At 37.1% G+C, this 23,828-nt stretch overlaps 1 protein-coding gene across 1 annotated transcript in view; it reads right to left on the minus strand.

Moving 5' to 3' along the window:
• Positions 1 to 572: 572 nt before the first annotated feature.
• LOC145682394 (uncharacterized) overlaps positions 573 to 23,828 on the minus strand; it is a 31,927-nt gene continuing 8,671 nt past the window's right edge. Inside the window, exon 2 of the mRNA XM_081753998.1 lies at positions 573 to 8,716. Coding sequence (XP_081610124.1) covers positions 1,568 to 8,716 — 7,149 coding nt within the window. The 3' untranslated portion in view covers positions 573 to 1,567. The remainder of the gene's footprint in view (positions 8,717 to 23,828) is intronic.

The following is a 23,828-nucleotide window of genomic DNA, read 5'->3' on the forward strand; positions in this document are numbered from 1 at the left end:
CATATCGATGTTCGAATGTGGTTCTTCTTTACTTTTATGGGTCCAAAATGCTTGATAAGAAGAGAATCAACTACGAAACTTGAGCATAGCAAGCCAAATTTAAATCACTTTTTACCTTAATTTAATGGGTTTTGGCAATAGATAGCAGGAGCTTCAAAGTTCGTTTTAACGACAAAAAAAAAATCGAACCAAAGTGGAATTAACGGGGTTTTACGTAACACTCTTCATATAAAATGAATTGTACTATTTAAAGTTAATCTGAACCAATTGTTCGGTTTATAATCAAGGCGAATAATCTCACCCAGAATCAACATTGGAACTAGGAACACAGGGACACGTGCGTTAGCCGACTGACCACGAAAGTGTACAAAATACATTGTTAACAAAGTAGTTTCGTGGTAATTTCTTACTTATTGTAGAAACACGTATGTATCTTTCCACGTGTATAACAAGTTGTCAAGTTATATCCAATACATTATTAATTATAATAAGGAACAAACAAATGTAACAAGTAAGTTTATTAAAACATTATAATGCTTACAAGAAACAAAAATACAATTTATGATATTTTTATCTTATTCATACAGGGATTCCATATGAATCCTTGCTTCAACATCGTCATCTTGAGAACAAACAAAACGTTATACAAAAATATAGCTTTATTTATATATGAAATAAGAATAATAATAATAAAAACCAAAAAAAAATACATTCTGAGATTCATGCTCTGATACATAAATATCATTTACGATAAATAACATAATAGTTGATAAATTTTTTTAAAAAAATAAAAAATACTGTGAATTTTTTTACATTAAGAGCCTGACTTACTAAAAATAATACAAAATTTATCATTTTCCTTTTGCTTATTTCTCATAAGTGAAAGGAGATAATGAAATGTAACTTACCAGAATCATAGATAATGTTATTCTACAACAGAAAATATGAACCTGGAGAATTTTCACTGGTGCCATCCATAGAAATTACAGTGTTGCTAGAATAGCATTTCCCACAAAATCTAAGTTAAGGTAGCGACTAGAGGAACGAACACAACTGCATTTGATTACGTATCATGTTGTTTTGGTATCCTGTGAACTACCTTTTAAATAATAGTTGTATTTAGTTTGTAATAAACAATATAGTTTGAACATATATTTATTAAAACTAAATAATAATGTTGTTTAAAAAGTAGTTCACAGGATGGAAAAGAGCATGATAAGTAATCAAAAGTGCAATTGAGTTCGTTCTTCTAGTCACTGCTCTTAACTTAGATTTTTGGGAAGTTGGTATTCTGGCAACACTGTAATTTCAATGGATGGCAACACTGAAAATGCTTCAGGTTCACATTTTCTGTTGTAAAATATCATTATCTATGATTGTGGTAAGTTGCATTTCATTATCTCCTTTCACTTATCAATAAACAAGGAAAAGAAAAATGGTAAATTTTATATTATTTTTAGTAAGTAGCCGGGTCTTAATAAATAATTTCCTACAAAAACAGAGCTGAAAATATGTAGGAAATAACAATGCATTCTTAATATACATGTTTAAAATTACGTAATATTAATTAAAAGAATAAATGTTTGAATCTTGGATGAATTGCTCTTTCTATTCTGTATTTTTCTTCATTTTCGTTATTTGCTTTACCAATGTCACTTCTCTGTTCTCTATTACCATCCCTATTTCCATTCCCATGGTTGTTATTACCATTGTTATTTCCATTTCCATGATTGTTATTACCATTACCATTGCTATTTCCGTTCCCATGGTTGTTATTACCGTTGTTATTTCCATTCCCATGATTGTGATTACCATTACTATTTCCATTACCATGGTTATGATTACCATTATTATTTCCATTACCATGGTTGTGATTACCATTATTATTTCCATTTCCATGATTATTATTGCTATTGTCATTTGCCTCCGAGGATGAATCTGGTGTAGTTGATAGCTGCAGACATATTGGTGGAATTCTTGTTGTACTCTCTGTGGGCACCAATGAAATGTCAGTTGTTGATGGTGGAATAATTGAACCTTCATTACTGTCCTCATTATTCTGATTGGTCCCTTCATTACTTTCACGGCTAGCTTGACTGATCTCGTTGCTACCTTGGCTGTTCTCGTTATTCCCTTGACTGTTCTCATTGCTGCCTTGATCATTCTGGTTACTTCCTTGGCTATTCTCATTGCTTCCCTGGTTGTTTTCGTTGCTTCCCTGTCCATTTTCATTATTTCCTTGGCTGTTCTCGTTGCTACCTTGGCTGTTCTCGCTATTCCCTTGACTGTTCTCATTGCTGCCTTGGTCATTCTGGTTACTTTCTTTGCTATTCTCATTGCTTCCCTGATTATTTTCATTATTTCCTTGACTGTTTTCGTTGCTCTGTTGGTTATTCTCGTTATTTCCTTGGCTGTTCTCGTTGCTACCTTGGCTATTTTCGTTATTTCCTTGGCTGTTCTCGTTGCTACCTTGGTTATTTTCGTTATTTCCTTGGTTGCTCTCAGTACTTCCTTCACTATTCTCATTGCTTCCTTGGTTGTTTTCGTTACTTCCCTGTCCATTTTCATTATTTCCTTGGCTGTTCTCGTTGCTACCTTGGCTATTTTCGTAATTTCCTTGGCTGCTCTCAGTACTTCCTTCACTATTCTCATTGCTTCCCTGGTTATTTTCGTTGCTTCCTTGTCCATTTTCATTATTTCCTTGGCTGTTCTCGTTGCTACCTTGGCTATTTTCGTTATTTCCTTGGCTGTTCTCGTTGCTACCTTGGCTATTCTCATTATTTCCTTGGCTGCTCTCAGTATTTCCTTCACTATCCTCATTGCTTCCCTGATTGTTTTCGTTGCTTCCTTGTCCATTTTCATTATTTCCTTGGCTGTTCTCGTTGCTACCTTGGCTATTCTCATTATTTCCTTGGCTGCTCTCAGTACTTGCTTCACTATTCTCATTGCTTCCCTGTTCATTTTCATTATTTTCTTGGCTGTTTTCGTTGCTTCCTTGGTTATTTTCGTTATTTCCTTGGCTGTTCTCGTTGCTACCTTGGCCATTCTCATTATTTCCTTCGCTGCTCTCAGTACTTGTTTCACTATTCTCATTGCTTCCCTGTTCATTTTCATTATTTTCTTGGCTGTTTTCGTTGCTTCCTTGGTTATTTTCGTTATTTCCTTGGCTGTTCTCGTTGCTACCTTGGCTATTCTCATTATTTCCTTGGCTGCTCTCAGTACTTCCTTCACTATTCTCATTGCTTCCCTGTTCATTTTCATTATTTTCTTGGCTGTTTTCGTTGCTTCCTTGGTTATTTTCGTTATTTCCTTGGCTGTTCTCGTTGCTACCTTGGCCATTCTCATTATTTCCTTCGCTGCTCTCAGTACTTGTTTCACTATTCTCATTGCTTCCCTGTTCATTTTCATTATTTTCTTGGCTGTTTTCGTTGCTTCCTTGGTTATTTTCGTTATTTCCTTGGCTGTTCTCGTTGCTACCTTGGCTATTCTCATTATTTCCTTGGCTGCTCTCAGTACTTCCTTCACTATTCTCATTGCTTCCCTGTTCATTTTCATTATTTTCTTGGCTGTTTTCGTTGCTTCCTTGGTTATTTTCGTTATTTCCTTGGCTGTTCTCGTTGCTTCCTTGGTTATTTTCGTTATTTCCTTGGCTGTTCTCGTTGCTACCTTGGCCATTCTCATTATTTCCTTGGCTGCTCTCAGTACTTGCTTCACTATTCTCATTGCTTCCCTGTTCATTTTCATTATTTTCTTGGCTGTTTTCGATGCTTCCTTGGCTATTTTCGTTATTTCCTTGGTTGCTCTCAGTACTTCCTTCACTATTCTCATTGCTTCCTTGGTTGTTTTCGTTACTTCCCTGTCCATTTTCATTATTTCCTTGGCTGTTCTCGTTGCTACCTTGGCTATTTTCGTTATTTCCTTGGCTGCTCTCAGTACTTGCTTCACTATTCTCATTGCTTCCCTGTTCATTTTCATTATTTTCTTGGCTGTTTTCGTTGCTTCCTTGGTTATTTTCGTTATTTCCTTGGCTGTTCTCGTTGCTTCCTTGGTTATTTTCGTTATTTTCTTGGCTGTTCTCGTTGCTACCTTGGCCATTCTCATTATTTCCTTGGCTGCTCTCAGTACTTGCTTCACTATTCTCATTGTTTCCCTGTTCATTTTCATTATTTTCTAGGCTGTTTTCGTTGCTTTCTTGGCTATTTTCGTTATTTCCTTGGTTGCTCTCAGTACTTCCTTCACTATTCTCATTGCTTCCTTGGTTGTTTTCGTTACTTCCCTGTCCATTTTCATTATTTCCTTGGCTGTTCTCGTTGCTACCTTGGCTATTTTCGTTATTTCCTTGGCTGCTCTCAGTACTTCCTTCACTATTCTCATTGCTTCCCTGGTTACTTTCGTTGCTTCCTTGTCCATTTTCATTATTTCCTTGGCTGTTCTCGTTGCTACCTTGGCTATTTTCGTTATTTCCTTGGCTGTTCTCGTTGCTACCTTGGCTATTCTCATTATTTCCTTGGCTGCTCTCAGTATTTCCTTCACTATCCTCATTGCTTCCCTGATTGTTTTCGTTGCTTCCTTGTCCATTTTCATTATTTCCTTGGCTGTTCTCGTTGCTACCTTGGCTATTCTCATTATTTCCTTGGCTGCTCTCAGTACTTGCTTCACTATTCTCATTGCTTCCCTGTTCATTTTCATTATTTTCTTGGCTGTTTTCGTTGCTTCCTTGGTTATTTTCGTTATTTCCTTGGCTGTTCTCGTTGCTACCTTGGCCATTCTCATTATTTCCTTGGCTGCTCTCAGTACTTGCTTCACTATTCTCATTGCTTCCCTGTTCATTTTCATTATTTTCTTGGCTGTTTTCGTTGCTTCCTTGGTTATTTTCGTTATTTCCTTGGCTGTTCTCGTTGCTACCTTGGCCATTCTCATTATTTCCTTCGCTGCTCTCAGTACTTGTTTCACTATTCTCATTGCTTCCCTGTTCATTTTCATTATTTTCTTGGCTGTTCTCGTTGCTACCTTGGCTATTTTCGTTATTTCCTTGGCTGTTCTCGTTGCTACCTTGGCTATTTTCGTTATTTCCTTGGCTGCTCTCAGTACTTCCTTCACTATTCTCATTGCTTCCCTGGTTACTTTCGTTGCTTCCTTGTCCATTTTCATTATTTCCTTGGCTGTTCTCGTTGCTACCTTGGCTATTTTCGTTATTTCCTTGGCTGTTCTCGTTGCTACCTTGGCTATTCTCATTATTTCCTTGGCTGCTCTCAGTATTTCCTTCACTATCCTCATTGCTTCCCTGATTGTTTTCGTTGCTTCCTTGTCCATTTTCGTTATTTCCTTGGCTGTTCTCGTTGCTACCTTGGCCATTCTCATTATTTCCTTCGCTGCTCTCAGTACTTGCTTCACTATTCTCATTGCTTCCCTGTTCATTTTCATTATTTTCTTGGCTGTTTTCGTTGCTTCCTTGGTTATTTTCGTTATTTCCTTGGCTGTTCTCGTTGCTACCTTGGCCATTCTCATTATTTCCTTCGCTGCTCTCAGTACTTGTTTCACTATTCTCATTGCTTCCCTGTTCATTTTCATTATTTCCTTGGCTGTTCTCGTTGCTACCTGGGCTATTCTCATTATTTCCTTGGCTGCTCTCAGTATTTCCTTCACTATCCTCATTGCTTCCCTGATTGTTTTCGTTGCTTCCTTGTCCATTTTCATTATTTCCTTGGCTGTTCTCGTTGCTACCTTGGCTATTCTCATTATTTCCTTGGCTGCTCTCAGTACTTGCTTCACTATTCTCATTGCTTCCCTGTTCATTTTCATTATTTTCTTGGCTGTTTTCGTTGCTTCCTTGGTTATTTTCGTTATTTCCTTGGCTGTTCTCAGTACTTGCTTCACTATTCTCATTGCTTCCCTGTTCATTTTCATGATTTTCTTGGCTGTTTTCGTTGCTTCCTTGGTTATTTTCGTTATTTCCTTGGCTGTTCTCGTTGCTACCTTGGCTATTCTCATTATTTCCTTGGCTGCTCTCAGTATTTCCTTCACTATCCTCATTGCTTCCCTGATTGTTTTCGTTGCTTCCTTCTCCATTTTCATTATTTTCTTGGCTGTTTTCGTTGCTTCCTTGGTTATTTTCGTTATTTCCTTGGCTGTTCTCGTTGCTTCCTTGGTTATTTTCGTTATTTCCTTGGCTGTTCTCGTTGCTACCTTGGCCATTCTCATTATTTCCTTGGCTGCTCTCAGTACTTGCTTCACTATTCTCATTGTTTCCCTGTTCATTTTCATTATTTTCTAGGCTGTTTTCGTTGCTTCCTTGGCTATTTTCGTTATTTCCTTGGTTGCTCTCAGTACTTCCTTCACTATTCTCATTGCTTCCTTGGTTGTTTTCGTTACTTCCCTGTCCATTTTCATTATTTCCTTGGCTGTTCTCGTTGCTACCTTGGCTATTTTCGTTATTTCCTTGGCTGCTCTCAGTACTTGCTTCACTATTCTCATTGCTTCCCTGTTCATTTTCATGATTTTCTTGGCTGTTTTCGTTGCTTCCTTGGTTATTTTCGTTATTTCCTTGGCTGTTCTCGTTGCTACCTTGCCCATTCTCATTATTTCCTTGGCTGCTCTCAGTACTTGCTTCACTATTCTCATTGCTTCCCTGTTCATTTTCATTATTTTCTTGGCTGTTTTCGTTGCTTCCTTGGTTATTTTCGTTATTTCCTTGGCTGTTCTCGTTGCTACCTTGGCCATTCTCATTATTTCCTTGGCTGCTCTCAGTACTTGCTTCACTATTCTCATTGCTTCCCTGTTCATTTTCATTATTTTCTTGGCTGTTTTCGTTGCTTCCTTGGTTATTTTCGTTATTTCCTTGGCTGTTCTCGTTGCTACCTTGGCTATTCTCATTATTTCCTTGGCTGCTCTCAGTATTTCCTTCACTATCCTCATTGCTTCCCTGATTGTTTTCGTTGCTTCCTTGTCCATTTTCATTATTTTCTTGGCTGTTTTCGTTGCTTCCTTGGTTATTTTCGTTATTTCCTTGGCTGTTCTCGTTGCTTCCTTGGTTATTTTCGTTATTTCCTTGGCTGTTCTCGTTGCTACCTTGGCCATTCTCATTATTTCCTTGGCTGCTCTCAGTACTTGCTTCACTATTCTCATTGTTTCCCTGTTCATTTTCATTATTTTCTAGGCTGTTTTCGTTGCTTCCTTGGCTATTTTCGTTATTTCCTTGGTTGCTCTCAGTACTTCCTTCACTATTCTCATTGCTTCCTTGGTTGTTTTCGTTACTTCCCTGTCCATTTTCATTATTTCCTTGGCTGTTCTCGTTGCTACCTTGGCTATTTTCGTTATTTCCTTGGCTGCTCTCAGTACTTGCTTCACTATTCTCATTGCTTCCCTGTTCATTTTCATTATTTTCTTGGCTGTTTTCGTTGCTTCCTTGGTTATTTTCGTTATTTCCTTGGCTGTTCTCGTTGCTACCCTGCCCATTCTCATTATTTCCTTGGCTGCTCTCAGTGCTTGCTTCACTATTCTCATTGCTTCCCTGTTCATTTTCATTATTTTCTTGGCTGTTTTCGTTGCTTCCTTGGCTATTTTCGTTATTTGCTTGATTATTTTCATTTCCTCCCTGAGAACTTTCATTGTTGCCTTGACTGTTCTCGTTACTGCCTTGGTTATTCTCATTACTTCCTTGATTATTCTCGTTACTATCTTCGTTGTTCTCGTTGCCTCCTTGACTATTCTCGTTGCTAGCTTGGTTATTTTCATTGCTGCCTTGATTATTTTCATTACTTCCTTGACTGTTCTCGTTGGTTTCTTGGTTGTTGTCATTGTCTCCCTTATTATTTTCGTTGCTTGTTTGGCTGTTCTCGCTACTACCTTCGTTATTTTCATTACTTCCCTGAGATATATTTTCCGTCAAAGTGCTCGCAGTTGTCTCTGGCAGATCTGTTGATTTTGATGCACGTGGTGTTTCTGTCGATGTCTGTTCTTCTGATGAACCTTCAGTATTGGAAGTAGAGTTATTTTCTGTAATCGCGCTCTCGGTTGTTGTAGATGTTTCGGTAGATTCTGTGGATACGGGAGATGTAACAACCAAATTAGTAGATCCTTTACCGGTAGTTTGGCGAGGTGTTGAAGATGTTGAAAGTTCTTCAGTGGTTGATGAAACGGAAATATTTGACCCTTCTGTTGACAGCTGTGTTGTACTTGTGGCTTCCTGTGTTGTTACAACATTAGTGGTAGAAGATTCAGATTCTTCCGTGGAAGGTAATGCTGTGGAAGAACTTTCAGAAGTTTGCAATGAACTTGAAGATTCTGTTGGTAAGTTTTCTTCCACTTTCGTTGTGGACTCTGTGTTGGCAGAATTGGGCGTAGATTGAGTTGTGGTAGAAGTTTCAGCTATACTAGGAGTTTCCGTCACAATTCGAGAGGTGGTAGGAGGTTGAACGGTTGATATTTCCGTTGAACCTAAAGAAGACAGCGTTATTAAAGTGGTCAAAATGGAAGATGTTACTGCTGGTGTACTTGTAATTATATCTGGTAACTCAGAAGTATTGTTTGGTGACGCGCTTAGGTCAGGAAGTTCTGATGGTGTGGCTCCCTGTAAGCTAGTTGAAGCTGAAGGTGGCTGGTTTGTATTCTGACAGATTGGTACAGTTTTTTGATCTTCAACTCCTACTATCATTAAGTTGTCAATAGCCACAACATCTATACGTGTTGAATTCCCTTGGTTCCCATAGATAGAAAGCTGAAAGAAAATTACAACTGTTTTAGTACTTTTGGAAATAAAGGAAGCAACTTAACAGAAGATTAATAATTATTTAAAAATTACCTTGATTTGATACTAGGTTAGAGTTAGTTGAATACGTATATCAGACTTACGGAAATACTTTAATACATTTTTAACGTTACAAATTAAGACTTGGGCCCACTGTGTCTCAGTGGAAGAGCGTTCACCTCTGGTGCATTGGGTCCTTAGTTCGCTTGTGCCATTGAACTTTGTGGTGAACAAACACCATGTGCGTGGATTTTCTCGGGGTTCTTGCGTTTCCTCCCACTTTCTCCATTCCACTATTTCATGCATATCTTAATCATCGTCTCCTTTAGCCTAACTGGCATAATCTTAGGACGTAAAACTTAAATATTTCATTTCATTTCATTTACAAATGAAGACATGGAAAGTTCATAACCTAGCAAGTGAGGAATAATTAAACTTAATTTCATAGATAAATCGCAATTAAATTTCTTATATTTGAGAGAATGGATGGTTAGTTTTACCAGTTACAATTATCAAAACATGATTTTACACAGTCCTTCATAAAGAAGTTCCTGCCGAAAAGGCCTTTTTTCTTAGAGTCCAAGGTTAGGAAATAACAGAAGAAGCATGAAGTATATATATTCGTTTATTAGTAATCTATATAAATAAAAAAAATGAAAGTGGCTTTATTTGTGACCTTATACCTGTTGAACCACCCGACTGATCTCGATTAAATTTTCAGCATTGAAGAGGTTCGGACCTGGGATGTTTTTTTATGATTTCATTTTGACGGTGCAACTTACGGGAGGGAAAGGGGGATATATATATATATATATATATATATATATATATATATATATATATATATATATAAATGATCGAAAATGACCGATATTAGTGTCGAATCCATAGTTTTCGGGGTCGCTGAGATGAACAGTGACACTTCCGATGCCTTTTAAATCCAAGTTCAGCCTGAAACTTGGGGGGAAAGATATATATAAAATGAACGACTTCAGTAATAGTAAAACGTGAGTGACTAGTGGAACATATTGCGTACTATTTTTTTATTTTATTTTAACCCAGCGAAACGAGCTAACAGGAGAACAACATGTTACAGGAGAAGGTAGATTGCTAGGAAGGTTAAATAAATCGCTAAGGATTTAAGTGGCTAAGCGGTTAACGTACGTGCTTTTAGCGTAGGAGATCCGGGTTCGATTCCTGGGAGGAGCTCATGTGGTTCGCATCTCACGTTGAGCTGTAGGGTCACTTTTCATATAGCCTCGCTGCTGAAAGGGACCTAAACTCAAATTTTCACATCAGACATATTACAAACTAGGCACGTTGCAACACGAAGGGTGAAGTTAACAATTCTGATATGATTCTTTGGTACTAAATAGAAATTGCTTGTAGACCTAGATAGATAGATAGATATAGATAAGCTACTACCCTTCTCTTTCTTTCCCTCTCTCTCTCTCTGTTTGTGACCTTTGGAGTCTCAAGAAGGACACAATAGATTGGTTTGTTGATTGATGAGACGTTAAAGTCCCTTTCAGCAAAGAGACTTGTATGAGAGCGCAGTGTTGCCAGATTGGGTTACAAGTAGCGGATGGTGCTACTTTTGAGGCTACATTTAATTACTTGCAGGCTATAACTCTTAAGAACGCGCTACTTTCTTATTTTTATTTTTATATAATACAGTAAAAGTTTTTGTTTGTTGAGTATTTACTCTGTTCACAATCTACAAAAGTTTTATTAAAACTAACATATTAGCTAACTTTAACACTAATGGCCTTATGCAGAGTTGTTTTGACGCGTGATTAGTGGCATACTAAAGAGTGCTACTAACATATGTTAAATACAGTAGTCATGCCTTTAGTATGACGCTAACCGTACGTCAAAATGACTTACCATAAGGCGGTAAGTTTTTAATCTCCAGATTTGACAATACTAGACTTTTGTTGACTTTGCACTGTTGCAGTGTCACTGACCGTGTTGCTGTCTCAGATAATCCCTAGGTCTAATATTTGTACGGAATTGTGCAAATGTAATTGTGTTACTGTATTATCCATATTAACATAATAGGTAACTGGAGATACGATAAAACTAGGGATGGCCATAAAGATCCGGTTCCGCGAGGAACCGGTTCTCGGAAATCCGGTTTTCAGAACCGGTTCCACACCTGGATCCGAAAACCCGGTTCCAGAACCGGATCTTAGGAACCGGTTCCAGACCTGGATCCGAAAACCCGGTTCCAGACCTGGATCCGAAAACCCGGTTCCAGAACCGAATCTTAGGAACCGGTTCCAGACCTGGATCTGAAAACTCGGTTCCAGAACCGAATCTTAGGAACCGTTTCCAGACCTGGATCCGAAAACCCGGTTCCAGAACCGAATCTTAGGAACCGGTTCCAGACCTGGATCCGAAAAACCTGTTCCGGAACCGGATCCGTTCAGACCCGAAAACCAGTTCCACCAGGAACCGGTTCTGGCCATCCCTAGATAAAACCTTCTTAAATCCATGGCTCCCAGATAAAGAATTTAGCGAATGAATTGAAGAAGTGGGCAATAAAAGTCAAAAAGCATATTGTAAACATTGTAAAGTGTATTTCAGAGCCCACCAGAGGCGGGTCCAGGGGGCCGATCGGGGCAATCGCCCCCACCCCCCAGAAGAGAAAACTCTTATTTTTTATATATAAATAAAACCCACCCCAGAGTTTGGAGCTCTTAAAAGTAGCTCTAAGTAGCAGTATTACAACGCACCGCCCCCCCCCCCCCCGCCAGAAGTCCGTCCTGGATCCGCCCCTGGAGCCCACAAAACTAATTTAAGCAAATATATCTCCTCGAAAACCAGAAAAAGTCGTCGATTTTATACTATCACCACTTGCCCAGTTCATTGCACACTCCAGCTCTACTGCTTCTGATGTAGTATGGAGTTTTGCCTAATATACAACCTCCAACAGTCCGAAACTGCGGTTGCAGCCTGACTATTGCCAACTCAGACATCTTATGTATTTCCAACTCAATTTGCTTTCATTATATTGAGAAGTTTAACCTGACTACCGTACTTTTTCATCTTCAGATCTGGCAACACTGATGACAGTTGCAGCTACAGTTTAACGTTAGATCCGAAGAACATGGACTCGCATGGGTATCGAACTCCGAAAAAAAAAATATCTTTTTTCGGGGGAGGAGGAGAAAAACGGAGTAACAATTTTATCTTAGTATGCAATAATTTCTTGTTCATTTTTTTCAAAAAGTTGATTTTGATTTCTTCCACATAGTTTAATTTTTTTAACCTCTTCGTAAATTTGAGTCTCTCCTGATCTTCCCCAAAAAGTTTGTTTCTCCAGTTAAAAGAGTTATTTATTATAGTTAAAATTTGTATAGTGTAAATAGAAAATTGAAAGAAAGAGTGCAATAGAACAAGAAGGGTGGTATTCAGAGAGAATTCGTTAATCGAAAGTTAGTCATTGACTAGTTAGTAAGCATACTAACTCTTTACTAAGGAAGGTGCACTTTTTGGTATTCAGAGTCTACTTTGAGTACAACTAAAAAAGGATTTGCGTATGATTAACTTATAGAACCCCAATGCATCCGTGAGTAAAATAAATGTGGCAACTATGGAAATGGAGATGAGCGCATGCGTAGTCTGTAAAAAGGAAAATAGATGAAATACGAAATGTTGTGTCGCACGCTAAACCGTGGGTAAAAGATTAGTCTCTGCTCTAGATTAATTAGTCACATGTGATTAACTTCGTCAAATACTACGTCCTAATAAGAAGCTATGAATACAATTTCGATAACCATCCTTTAGTCAACTCCGTAGTATGGCGTTAATCAGAACTCAAAACAACTCTGCTTAAGGCCCGAAATGTCTAGACCTAATTTATGACATTTTATCGTACTTCCGGTATCTCTAAATATGCTCCGATTACCCTAAACTTTTACTTTTGCCTTTTTAATATAAAAGAGCAACTTTACCGCAGCATTAGAATTTTTTTTAAAAAATAATCTAATTTTCTTCTTTCCATCCTAGTGCATATACACTGGGACAAATGAGCGAACAGATTCCGGGTTCGGTTCCCTGTGGGGAAACTCGGTCGAGAAAGTGTTAAAGGATTTTCAGGTAAGGTATCCTGAAAGAAGTTTTCCTGGGTTTTCCTCAGGCAAATCTCGGAATGGTACCTAAAGTACAGGTCCCAGGCCGCTTCCTTCCTTACTCAATCCTTTCGTCCTTTCCTTTCCCCGGATAGTATGATCCTCGAATTACGTCATCTCTCATACATGACAGACAAACATGGCTATATATGCCGAAAGCCCTGAAATCTAATTCCTAATCCTAATCCTAGTGACGGCCTAACATGGCCATAGATGCCGAAAGCCCTGAAATGTAATTCCTAAGCCTAATCCTAGTCAAGGGCTAACATGGCCACAGATGCCGAAAGCCCTGAAATGTAATTCCTAATCCTAATCCTAGTGACGGGCTAACATGGCCACAGATCCCGAAAGCCCTGAAAAGTAATTCCTAATCCTAGTCAAGGGCTAACATGGCCACAGATGCCGAAAGCCCTGAAATGTAATTCCTAATCCTAATCCTAGTGACGGGCTAACATGGCCACAGATGCCGGAAGCCCTGAAATGTAATTCCTAATCCTAATCCTAGTAAGGGCTAACATGGCCACAGATGCCGAAAGCCCTGAAATGTAATTCCTAATCCTAATCCTAGTGACGGGCTAACATGGCCACAGATCCCGAAAGCCCTGAAAAGTAATTCCTAATCCTAATCCTAGTCAAGGGCTAACATGGCCACAGATGCCGAAAGCCGTGAAATGTAATTCCTAATCCTAATCCTAGTGAAGGGCTAACATGGCCACAGATGCCGAAAGCCCTGAAATGTAATTCCTAATCCTAATCCTAGTGACGGCCTAACATGGCCACAGATGCCGAAAGCCCTGAAATCTAAATCCTATTCCTAATCCTAGTGAAGGGCTAACATGGCCACAGATGCCGAAAGCCCAGAAATCTAATTCCTAATCCTAATCCTAGTGACGGGGTAACATGGCCACAGATGCCGAAAGCCCAGAAATCTAATTTCTAATCCTAATCCTAGTCAAGGGCTAACATGGCCACAGATGCCGAAAGCCCAGAAATCTAATTTCTAATCCTAATCCTAGTGACGGGCTAACATGGCCACAGATGCCGAAAGCCCTGAAATCTAATTCCTATTCCTAATCCTAGTGATGGGCCTAACATGGCCACAGATGCCGAAAGCCCAGAAATCTAATTTCTAATCCTAATCCTAGTCAAGGGCTAACATGGCCACAGATGCCGAAAGCCCAGAAATCTAATTCCTAATCCTAATCCTAGTGACGGGCTAACATGGCCGCAGATGCCGAAAGCCCAGAAATCTAATTCCTAATCCTAATCCTAGTGACGGAGTAACACGGCCATAGATGCCGAAAGCCCAGAAATCTAATTCCTAATCCTAATCCTAGTGACGGGCTAACATGGCCACAGATGCCGAAAGCCCAGAAATCTAGTTCCTAATCCTAATCCTAGTGACGGAGTAACACGGCCATAGATGACGAAAGCCCAGAAATCCAATTCCTAATCCTAATTCTAGCGACGGCCTATCATGGTCATAGATGCCGAAAGCCCAGAAATCTAATCCCCAATCTAATCCTAGTGATGGAGTAACACGGCCATAGATGCCGAAAGCCCAGAAATCCAATTCCTAATCCTAATTCTAGCGACGGCCTAACATGGCCACAGATGCCGAAAGCCCAGAAATCTAATTCCTAATCCTAATCCTAGTGACGGCCTAACATAGCCACAGATGCCGAAAGCGGTGGCTCAGTGGTAGAGCGTTGACCTCCGGTGCTTGGGGTCCGTGGTTTGATCCCAGCTCGCGCCGTGTCCACCTTGTGGTGGACAAACACCGTGCACGTGGGTTTTCTCGGAGTTCTCCCGTTTCCTCCCACTTTCTTCATTTCACTCATTTGCCATTATCACCGTCTCCTTTAGCATAACCGGCATAACCGTGGGACTTAAAAGTTAAAGATTTCATTTCATTTTTTTTTTCAAATATACATACAAAGTAATTTTGTAATTTTGTACGTTAAAAATATTCGATTTTAGTAAACAATTTACTAAAATCGAATATTTTCTTTAAGTTTTCCCCAGTCATTTCCGTTGGTTGTGTTTGAAATCGGTCAAGAGTAAGCATTCAAAAGCAAAGCTCTGGCCACTTTGAAGTTTTATTATTTAAATTATATAAGAAACTAATTTTCCTCGATTACTTTTACTTTTTCGATTTTGATGTGATTTGGCTTATATATGTTTTTTTTTTTTTTTTTTTTTTTAGGCTTCCCAATTGTTCATACTGCAAGAAAGAAGAAATGGATGATTCACCTCTTCCCCATTTTTTTTAAATCACTATACAGGGATTTTATCTTTCTGTATGCGAGGTGTGATCGAAGAGTAGTTGTGAATGCAGTTGTTCAGCGACACCTATCGACGAGTTATTCATTTCAACTAGTAAACCTCCCTCCTCCTCCGGTAGCGTGAAATTTTGTGACAGTCAAAGTGGAGTATGAACAAGTTGGCTTCCAGGGGCAGCGAGAACGTGTTAAGAGTGCCTGTCGTGCATCATGGATCAAGGATCAAGTTTTCTTTTAAGCCGTAACAAAGTGTTAAAGCTCAGAAAATGTTTAGATTAATGTATCTCGATGAAGCAGTGACGTTGAACACTGTTTATAGGTGGTACGAGCGATTCAAAAACGGCAATGTGCCGGTTGAAGTCGAGCAACGATCGGGACGTCCTTAAACGTCAAAAAACAGATGAAAATCTCCAAAAAGTGTCAAATGATTCGTTCAAACAGATAAATGACTATTCAAAACCATCAGAAATTAGTAAACATCTCATACGAGATGGTGCAAAGCATTTTAACCACCGATTTGCAAATCAGAACAGTCAGTGTGAAATTCGTTGCCCGACTTATGATTCACGACCGTGAGTGTTTGACCTGTTTGGCCACATCTGCCGTATTTCCGTATATAACACCATGCCTCTTTTGGTTCTTCCGAAAAATCAAAACAGTAGTGGTAAAAATAAAATAAAAATTAACACCATTCTCGGCATTCAGAGGTGATTACAGCGCAGTTGAAGACCATAAAGAAAGACTCCCAGAGGTGCTTCCAATCGTGAAATCAACCTTGGAATATGTGTATCCTAAGCCGAAGGGAGTAATTTGAAGGAGATCGATTCACATTTGATATAAGCTTACTTGTTTCGTAATAAAATGATTCACTGTACTCTTTGATTATATCTCGCAGAATCCGAACAATTTAACGTAGAAACCGAACCACATAAGGTCCCACTGTTAATTAAACCCTGCCTTCCGTGCCAAGAATGCATGCACTAACCATATAGTCAAGAGAGAACTCTAGCTCCGATAATGTGAAGTAAAGCATGTATATAATCTAGAACGTTACCATTAATGTAAAGTGAAGTATGTGTGTAGTCAAATACGTTGTCGATTATTAGTTTTTAAGACTTGTTAGTTCCATTAGCATAAAGTGAAGTATGCTTAAAGTCAGGCACTAATAGTTATAACACTCATTAGTATAAAGTGAAGTATGTATGTAATCAAGCACCTTTACCAATGGTTAGTTGTTAAGTTTGTTAGTTCTATTAATGTAAAGTGAATTATGGATGTAGTCGAACACGTTAAAAATTATTAGACCCCTAGTTGTTAGACTTGTTAGTTCCATTAGCTCAACGTGAATTATGCATATAGTCAGATACTTACATTATCAATAGTTGTTACACTCATTAGTGTTAAGAGGAGTATATTTTTAATCAGGCACGTTACCAGTTGTTAGTTGTTAGATATAGTATCATTAGTAAAAAGTGAAAGTGGAATTGGTAAATAGTCAGACACTTTTGTTAGACTTGTTAGTTCCATTAGCGTAAAGTGAAGTATACAAATAGAAACTTACATTGTCAATTGTTGCTACACTCATTAGTGTTAAGTGGAGTATATGTATAATCAGGCACGTTACCAGTTGTTAGTTGTTATACGTATTAGTATCATTAGTTAGTATGAAGTGAAAGTGGAACTAGTAAATAGCAGGGACGTGTAGTGCATATTACCGCTGTTACCGGCGGTAATGGTAAAAATATTAGTTTTTCGTTGTTTTCATATATTTTCAAATTTCATTATCGACATGGGAAGATGTTTACATTTTCCTTTTTCTTTTCTTTCTTTCTTTTTTGTTTTCTTTTTTTTTTAAAAAAAAAGTTTGGATGGCCTGTGCTTCATTTACATTGTGAACGAATGCAACATGCCAACACCAAATAGGAGCATACTGTTGTTGATACCGCAGATTTCAGAGGTAACGCGAACTCCGATAGCGTTCGTTCACTCCAGAAGCACCTTTTAGCGTGCCAGCCAGAAGCATCCTGCGAGCTCGTATTTGGACTTTCGGAATAGCCCTTATGTTACCGTTCGGCTGAGTGGAACAGGAAAAAATAGGAACGTTCCTTGTCAAAACAAGGAGAATCTAGAATATCATCATGTATATTCTACTCACCGCCTGCTTAGGAGTCTATTCGCTCTCCTCTGGCTGTAGAGGCGTTGTGTAGAGAGAGGATCGAGCGGGCGGTAACTCTACTATACTGTTTCGTTTGCTTCCCTATTCTAAGGATAGAAACTTGGCTGTAATTTCAGTATTCATAAGGTTATTTCACTGTCTTAACAGCATACAATTTCGAAGAAATATAAGTAGCAGGTTTTTCATACTAATAACATTTAACACGTGCTACTCTGAGACTGATGTTCTAGTGCATTATTTATATGTTAATCTATCATTTTTACACGACTTTTGTATGTTAATACGTTATCTTTAAATTTGAATAATACAGCAACAGTGAACAAGAAGAATATATTCCATAGGATATTCTAACAAAAATTTAATATAGGTTTACTTTGGTTCAAAATAAAGTTTCTCATTGAATGTTAATTTGAGCTTACGGGCATTATTTGTTTAAAAAATTGAGATTTTATTTCTGTTTAAACAGTATATATAAATTTAGATGGTTATCTCATGCCTGAAGGAGCAAAGATATTGCCAGTCCCTGAAGTGTCATTAAATATATGGAAACGCGTATCGATAAAACACATTGTGCTATATGGGAACTGTTTCAAGAGCAAGGGGGAATAGTAATAATTAGAGCAAAGCAGAGATATTGCCCGCGCTCCTTGCAATTCGAGTAATTATTATTATTTAGGATTTATGCTAATTAAGTTGAAAATATTTGTTTTTGATTTAGTATAGAAAACTTTCGATGCAACAAATTTCCAACTCTAGCCGCTAGCCTACTAGTTGAATTTGCACTTTGATGCAGTTTGGTGTGTTGAAAAAGAACTGCAATCGTCTTCGTCGTGCCGCAGTTTGACTGTCTGACTAATTTTCAATATGGAAAACTTGTTGCTCAAACATATGATGAAACTCCAGTTATGGTTGGTGAGGTAGGGAACTGCAGCCTCTTGTTAATTATATTTTCATTCTTATGCCCATAGACTTAATTTAGTTTTAGAAAAGTCCGTTGATTATACAAAAGGACACAGGCGTAAATAGCACCCCCGCAACCTTCGTAGCGGAGGGGGGGGGCACACGAGCTCCAGGGTCGCAAAATATATCGAAACTAGGGGTGCATAACTAGGTTGCGGGGACACTGAAGCTTCAAGTTACGCTACTGAAAAAGGGTATAAGTTTTTTTTTTTTTTTTTTAATTGTGTTGGGACTTGCTTCTTCTTCCTCGAAGTCTTCAAAAAGAACAAATGCTCTGGATTATTTAGTCAACAAAAGTATCCCAACAGTCTCAAATAGAAGTAGGGTAAATGATGTGCTGTATGTCTTTAAAGATGAATTGTTAGGAGTCTTTAAATCCATGATGGATAAAACGGACGAACAGGATTCTCAAACCAGAGTTTGTGTAGCAAAATTCTATCAAACATTTCAAAGTTTTGAGTTCAATTTTTTACTTGAACTGTTTTCTGTTATAGCATCAAGATAAGAAATCTTGTTCAATATCTTACAAAAGAAAGTTCATGATGTAGGTTACTGCAGAAAGAAAACAGTTGAGTTTGAAGAAATGTCTAAGATCATTGAGAGACAGTTTCAATAATATTTAGTAAAAAAAATGAAAGAACCTGAAGAGTCACATTGTTCAAAAAGGTCAAGAGTAAATGAAGTGGGATTTGACCCCTTTGCCAATGCCTATAGTTTGAAATGGTGGATACTCTGAAAGAAAAAGTGAGTACTAGATTTTCTGTTATTGAGAAACAAGAGTTACTTGTAGTATCAGCAACCGGTAACAATCGTCAAAGTGTCACGCCACGTCACTGGTAAATAGTCAGACACTTTTGTTGGACTTGTTAGTTCCATTAGTGTAAAGTAAAGTATAAATATAATTGGATAATTCCATAAACTTGTTAGTTCCATCAGTGTAAAGTGAAGTATTCAAGTAGAAACATACATTGTCAATTGTTGCTACACTCATTAGTGTTAAGTGGAGTATATGTATAATCATACACGTTACCAGTTGTTAGTTGTTATACGTATTAGTATCATTAGTTAGTATGAAGTGAAAGTGGAACTAGTAAATAGTCAGACACTTTTGTTGGACTTGTTAGTTCCATTAGTGTAAAGTGAAGTATAAATATAATTGGATAATTCCATAAACTTGTTAGTTCCATCAGTGTAAAGTGAAGTATTCAAGTAGAAACATACATTGTCAATTGTTGCTACACTCATTAGTGTTAAGTGGAGTATATGTATAATCAGACACGTTACCAGTTGTTAGTTGTTATACGTATTAGTATCATTAGTTAGTATACAGTGAAAGTGGAACTGGTAAATAGTCAGACACTTTTGTTAGACTTGTTAGTTCCATTAGTGTAAAGTGAAGTATAAATATAATTGGATAATTCCATAGACTTGTTAGTTCCATCAGTGTAAAGTGAAGTATTCAAGTAGAAACATACATTGTCAATTGTTGCTACACTCATTAGTGTTAAGTGGAGTATATGTATAATCAGACACGTTACCAGTTGTTAGTTGTTATACGTATTAGTATCATTAGTTAGTATAAAGTGAAAGTGGAACTGGTAAATAGTCAGACACTTTTGTTAGACTTGTTAGTTCCATTAGTGTAAAGTGAAGTATAAATATAATTGGATAATTCCATAGACTTGTTAGTTCCATCAGTGTAAAGTGAAGTATAAGTGGAGCCAAACACTACATTATCTATTATTTCTTGTTGAATTGGTTAGTTCCATATACTTATTAGTTCCATTATTGTAATGTGAAGTATATTTACAGTGAGACGTATACTTACCAATAATTATTAGACTTATTTGTGTAAAGTGAAATCGGTATATAGACAGTTTTGTTAGACTTGTAGTTCTATTAGTGTAAAGTGAAGTATAAATGCAGCCAAACACTACATTATCTATTATTTGTTGTTGAATTGGTGAGTTCCTTATACTTGTTAGTTCCATTAGTATAAAGTGAAGTATGTTTCCAATGAGACACATACTTGGCAACAGTTGTTAGACATATTTGTGTAAAGTAGAATTGGTAAATAGTCAGACACTTTTGTTAGACTTGTTAGTTCTATTAGTGTAAAGTAAAGTATGCAAGTAGAAACTTACATTACCAATTGTTGCTACACTCATTAGTGTTAAGTGGAGTATATGTATAATCAGGCACGTTACCAGTTGTTAGTTGTTATACGTATTAGTATCATTAGTTAGTATGAAGTGAAAGTGGAACTAGTAAATAGTCAGACACTTTTGTTGGACTTGTTAGTTCCATTAGTGTAAAGTGAAGTATAAATATAATTGGATAATTCCATAGACTTGTTAGTTCCATCAGTGTAAAGTGAAGTATTCAAGTAGAAACTTACATTGTCAATTGTTGCTACATTCATTAGTGTTAAGTGGAGTATATGTATAATCAGGCACGTTACCAGTTCTTAGTTGTTATACGTATTAGTATCATTAGGTAGTATAAAGTGAAAGTGGAATTGGTAAATAGTCAGACACTTTTGTTAGACTTGTTAGTTCCATCAGTGTAAAGTGAAGTATAAATGCAGCCCAACACCCACATTATCAACTATTTGTTGTTGAATTGGTTAGTTACATATACTTGTTAGTTCCATTGGTGTAATGTGAAGTATATTTGCAGTGAGACACATACTTACCAATAATTGTTAGACTTATTTATGTAAAGTGAAATCGGTATATAGTCACAGTTTTGTTAGACTTGTTAGTTCTAATATTGTAAAGTGAAGTATAAATGCAGCCATACACCTACATCATTTATTTTTTTTATCTAATTGGTTAGTTTCATAAACTTGTTAGTTCCATTAGTGTAAAGTGAAGTGTGTTTATAATGAGACACATACTTGTCAACAGTTGTTAGACATATTTGTGTAAAGTGAAATTGGTATATAGTCAGACACTTTTGTTAGACTTGTTAGCTCCATTAGTATAAAGTGAAGTACAAAATAACTTAATAATTTCATAGACTTGTTAATTCCATTAGTATAAAGTGAAGTATTAAACTTATTTTTGTAAAGTAAGATTAGTATATAGTCAGACACTTTTATTGAACTTACTAGTTCCATTATTGTAAAGTGTAGTAAGAATGCAGTCATACATAAGTAAACGTATTAGTATCATTAGTTAGTATAAAGTGAAAGTGGAATTGGTAAATAGTCAGACACTTTTGTTAGACTTGTTACTTCCATCAGTGTAAAGTGAAGTATAAATGCAGCCCAACACCCTCATTATCAACTATTTGTTGTTGAATTGGTTAGTTACATATACTTGTTAATTCCATTAGTGTAAAGTGAAGTATGTTTATAGTGAGGCACATACATAATAAATGTTAGACTTATTTGTGTAAAGTGAAATTAGTATATAGTTAGACGTTTTGTTAGACTTAATAGCTCCATCAGTGTAAAATAAAGTGTATATATATAATTTGATAATTTCATATATTTGTTAGTTCCATTAGTGTAAAGTGAAGTATGTTTATAGTGAGACACACACTTACCAATAATTGTTAGACTTATTTGTGTAAAGTGAAATTAGTATATAATTTAACATTTTATTAGACTTAATAGCTCCATTAGTGTAAAATGAAGTGTATATATATAATTGGATAATTCCATAGATTTGTTAGTTCCATTAGTGTAAAGTGAAGTATGTTTATAGTGAGACACATACTTACCAATAATTGTTAGACTTATTTGTGTAAAGTGAAATTAGTATATAGTTAAACATTTTGTTAGACTTAATAGCTCCATTAGTGTAAAATGAAAAGTGTGTTGGCCCTATATTTATACACACTTCCATAGATTTGTTAGTTCCATAAGTGTAAAGTGAAGTATGTTTATAGTGAGATACATACTTACCAATAATTGTTAGACTTATTTGTGTAAAGTAAAATTAGTATATAGTTAGACATTTTGTTAGTCTTGTTAGCTTCGTTAGTATAAAGTGAAGTGTATATACATATATAATTGAATAATTCCATAGATTTGTTAGTTCCATTAGTGTAAAGTAAAGTATAAATGCAGCCAAACACCTACATTGTCTATTATTAATTGCCCAATTTCTTAGTAGCGACAGCAGCTATCAGGATCCTTAAAGGTCTAATATACGTATGGATCCCTTCCAAGAAATTTTACAATTAAGGATTTTACCAAAAACCATGAACAATTTAAAATATTTACTTGAACAAGTAATCATAAATATAATTAATATCCTAATTCTAAATGATTGCATGTAAATTCTGTGCTCAGCAAATTATGTATTTTAGGTTAACTACCATTGATATAGTAAATAAAAATGGTGCTCTCAGAAAACAAAATAGTATAAATATATTTTTTTCATTTATTTTATCGTAACCATGAATACATATTAACAGAAGGTAATTAATGTGTCATGGAGTAATACACTTTATCACGCATGTAATCATAAACTTGTTCGTAATTTGTTCGTTACGATTTTTGACAATTAGTGTAGCTAAACGCATAGGATGCAATCAAGACAAAACTAATTTTAATTTGGAATGCATTTCGGGTAAGTATTTGAAATATTTATCCATGCTAGATCAGGCACGCTGATACTTAAATTTTGGGTTAATTGGTCTGTCAAGCTTGAAAGAGACTTCTCGGCTTCCACGGCTATCTTCGCGGCTTCCTCGACTGTTTTCCTGACTTCCCTCATCATCATCATCTTCGTTACTTCCCTGATTATCATCTTCACCACTGCTTCCGCCACTGCTACTATTGCCATCGTCAATTCCGCTGCTGCTGTTGCTGCTACCATCACTATCATCGTCATCATCATCATCATCATCATTGCTGCTGTTGCTGCTACCATCACCATCATCACTACCGCTGTTACCACTATCTCCATCTTCATCGCTATTTCCGTCTCCATTGCTGTCATCATCTGCGCCGTTACTATTGTTATTATCTTCATCATCACCACCACTAACATTGTTTTCATCATCATCGTCGTCATCGTCGTTACCACCACTAGCATTGTTATCATCATCAACGTCATCATCGTCGTTACCACCACCAGCATTGTTATCATCATCATCGTCATCATCATTGTCGTTACCACCACTAGCATTGTTATCATCATCGTCGTTACCACCACTAGCATTGTTATCATCATCGTCATCATCGTCGTTACCACCACTAGCATTGTTATCATCATCATCATCATCATCATCGTCGTCGTCGTCGTCGTTACCATCGTTGTTATTATCATCATCTTCATCGTTACCATCGTTATCGTTATCACCACCATCGTTATCGTTCTCACCACCATCGTTATCGCCTTCAGTGGATGTCTGACTAGATGTTGTTCCTGCTGTGCTAGATCCTTCTGTGGATGCCTCTGAAGTACTAGATCCCTCAGTAGAGGCTTCTGTGGTACCAGGATCCGCAGATGATGATTCGGAATCATTCGTGGTGGGATCAGTTGAAGCTTCAGAGGAGTTTGATGTTTCAC

Source organism: Thermobia domestica, chromosome 3 (genome assembly GCF_964235325.1).
Source record: "Thermobia domestica chromosome 3, izTheDome1.hap1.1, whole genome shotgun sequence".
Classification (NCBI taxonomy): Eukaryota; Metazoa; Arthropoda; class Insecta; order Zygentoma; family Lepismatidae; genus Thermobia; species Thermobia domestica.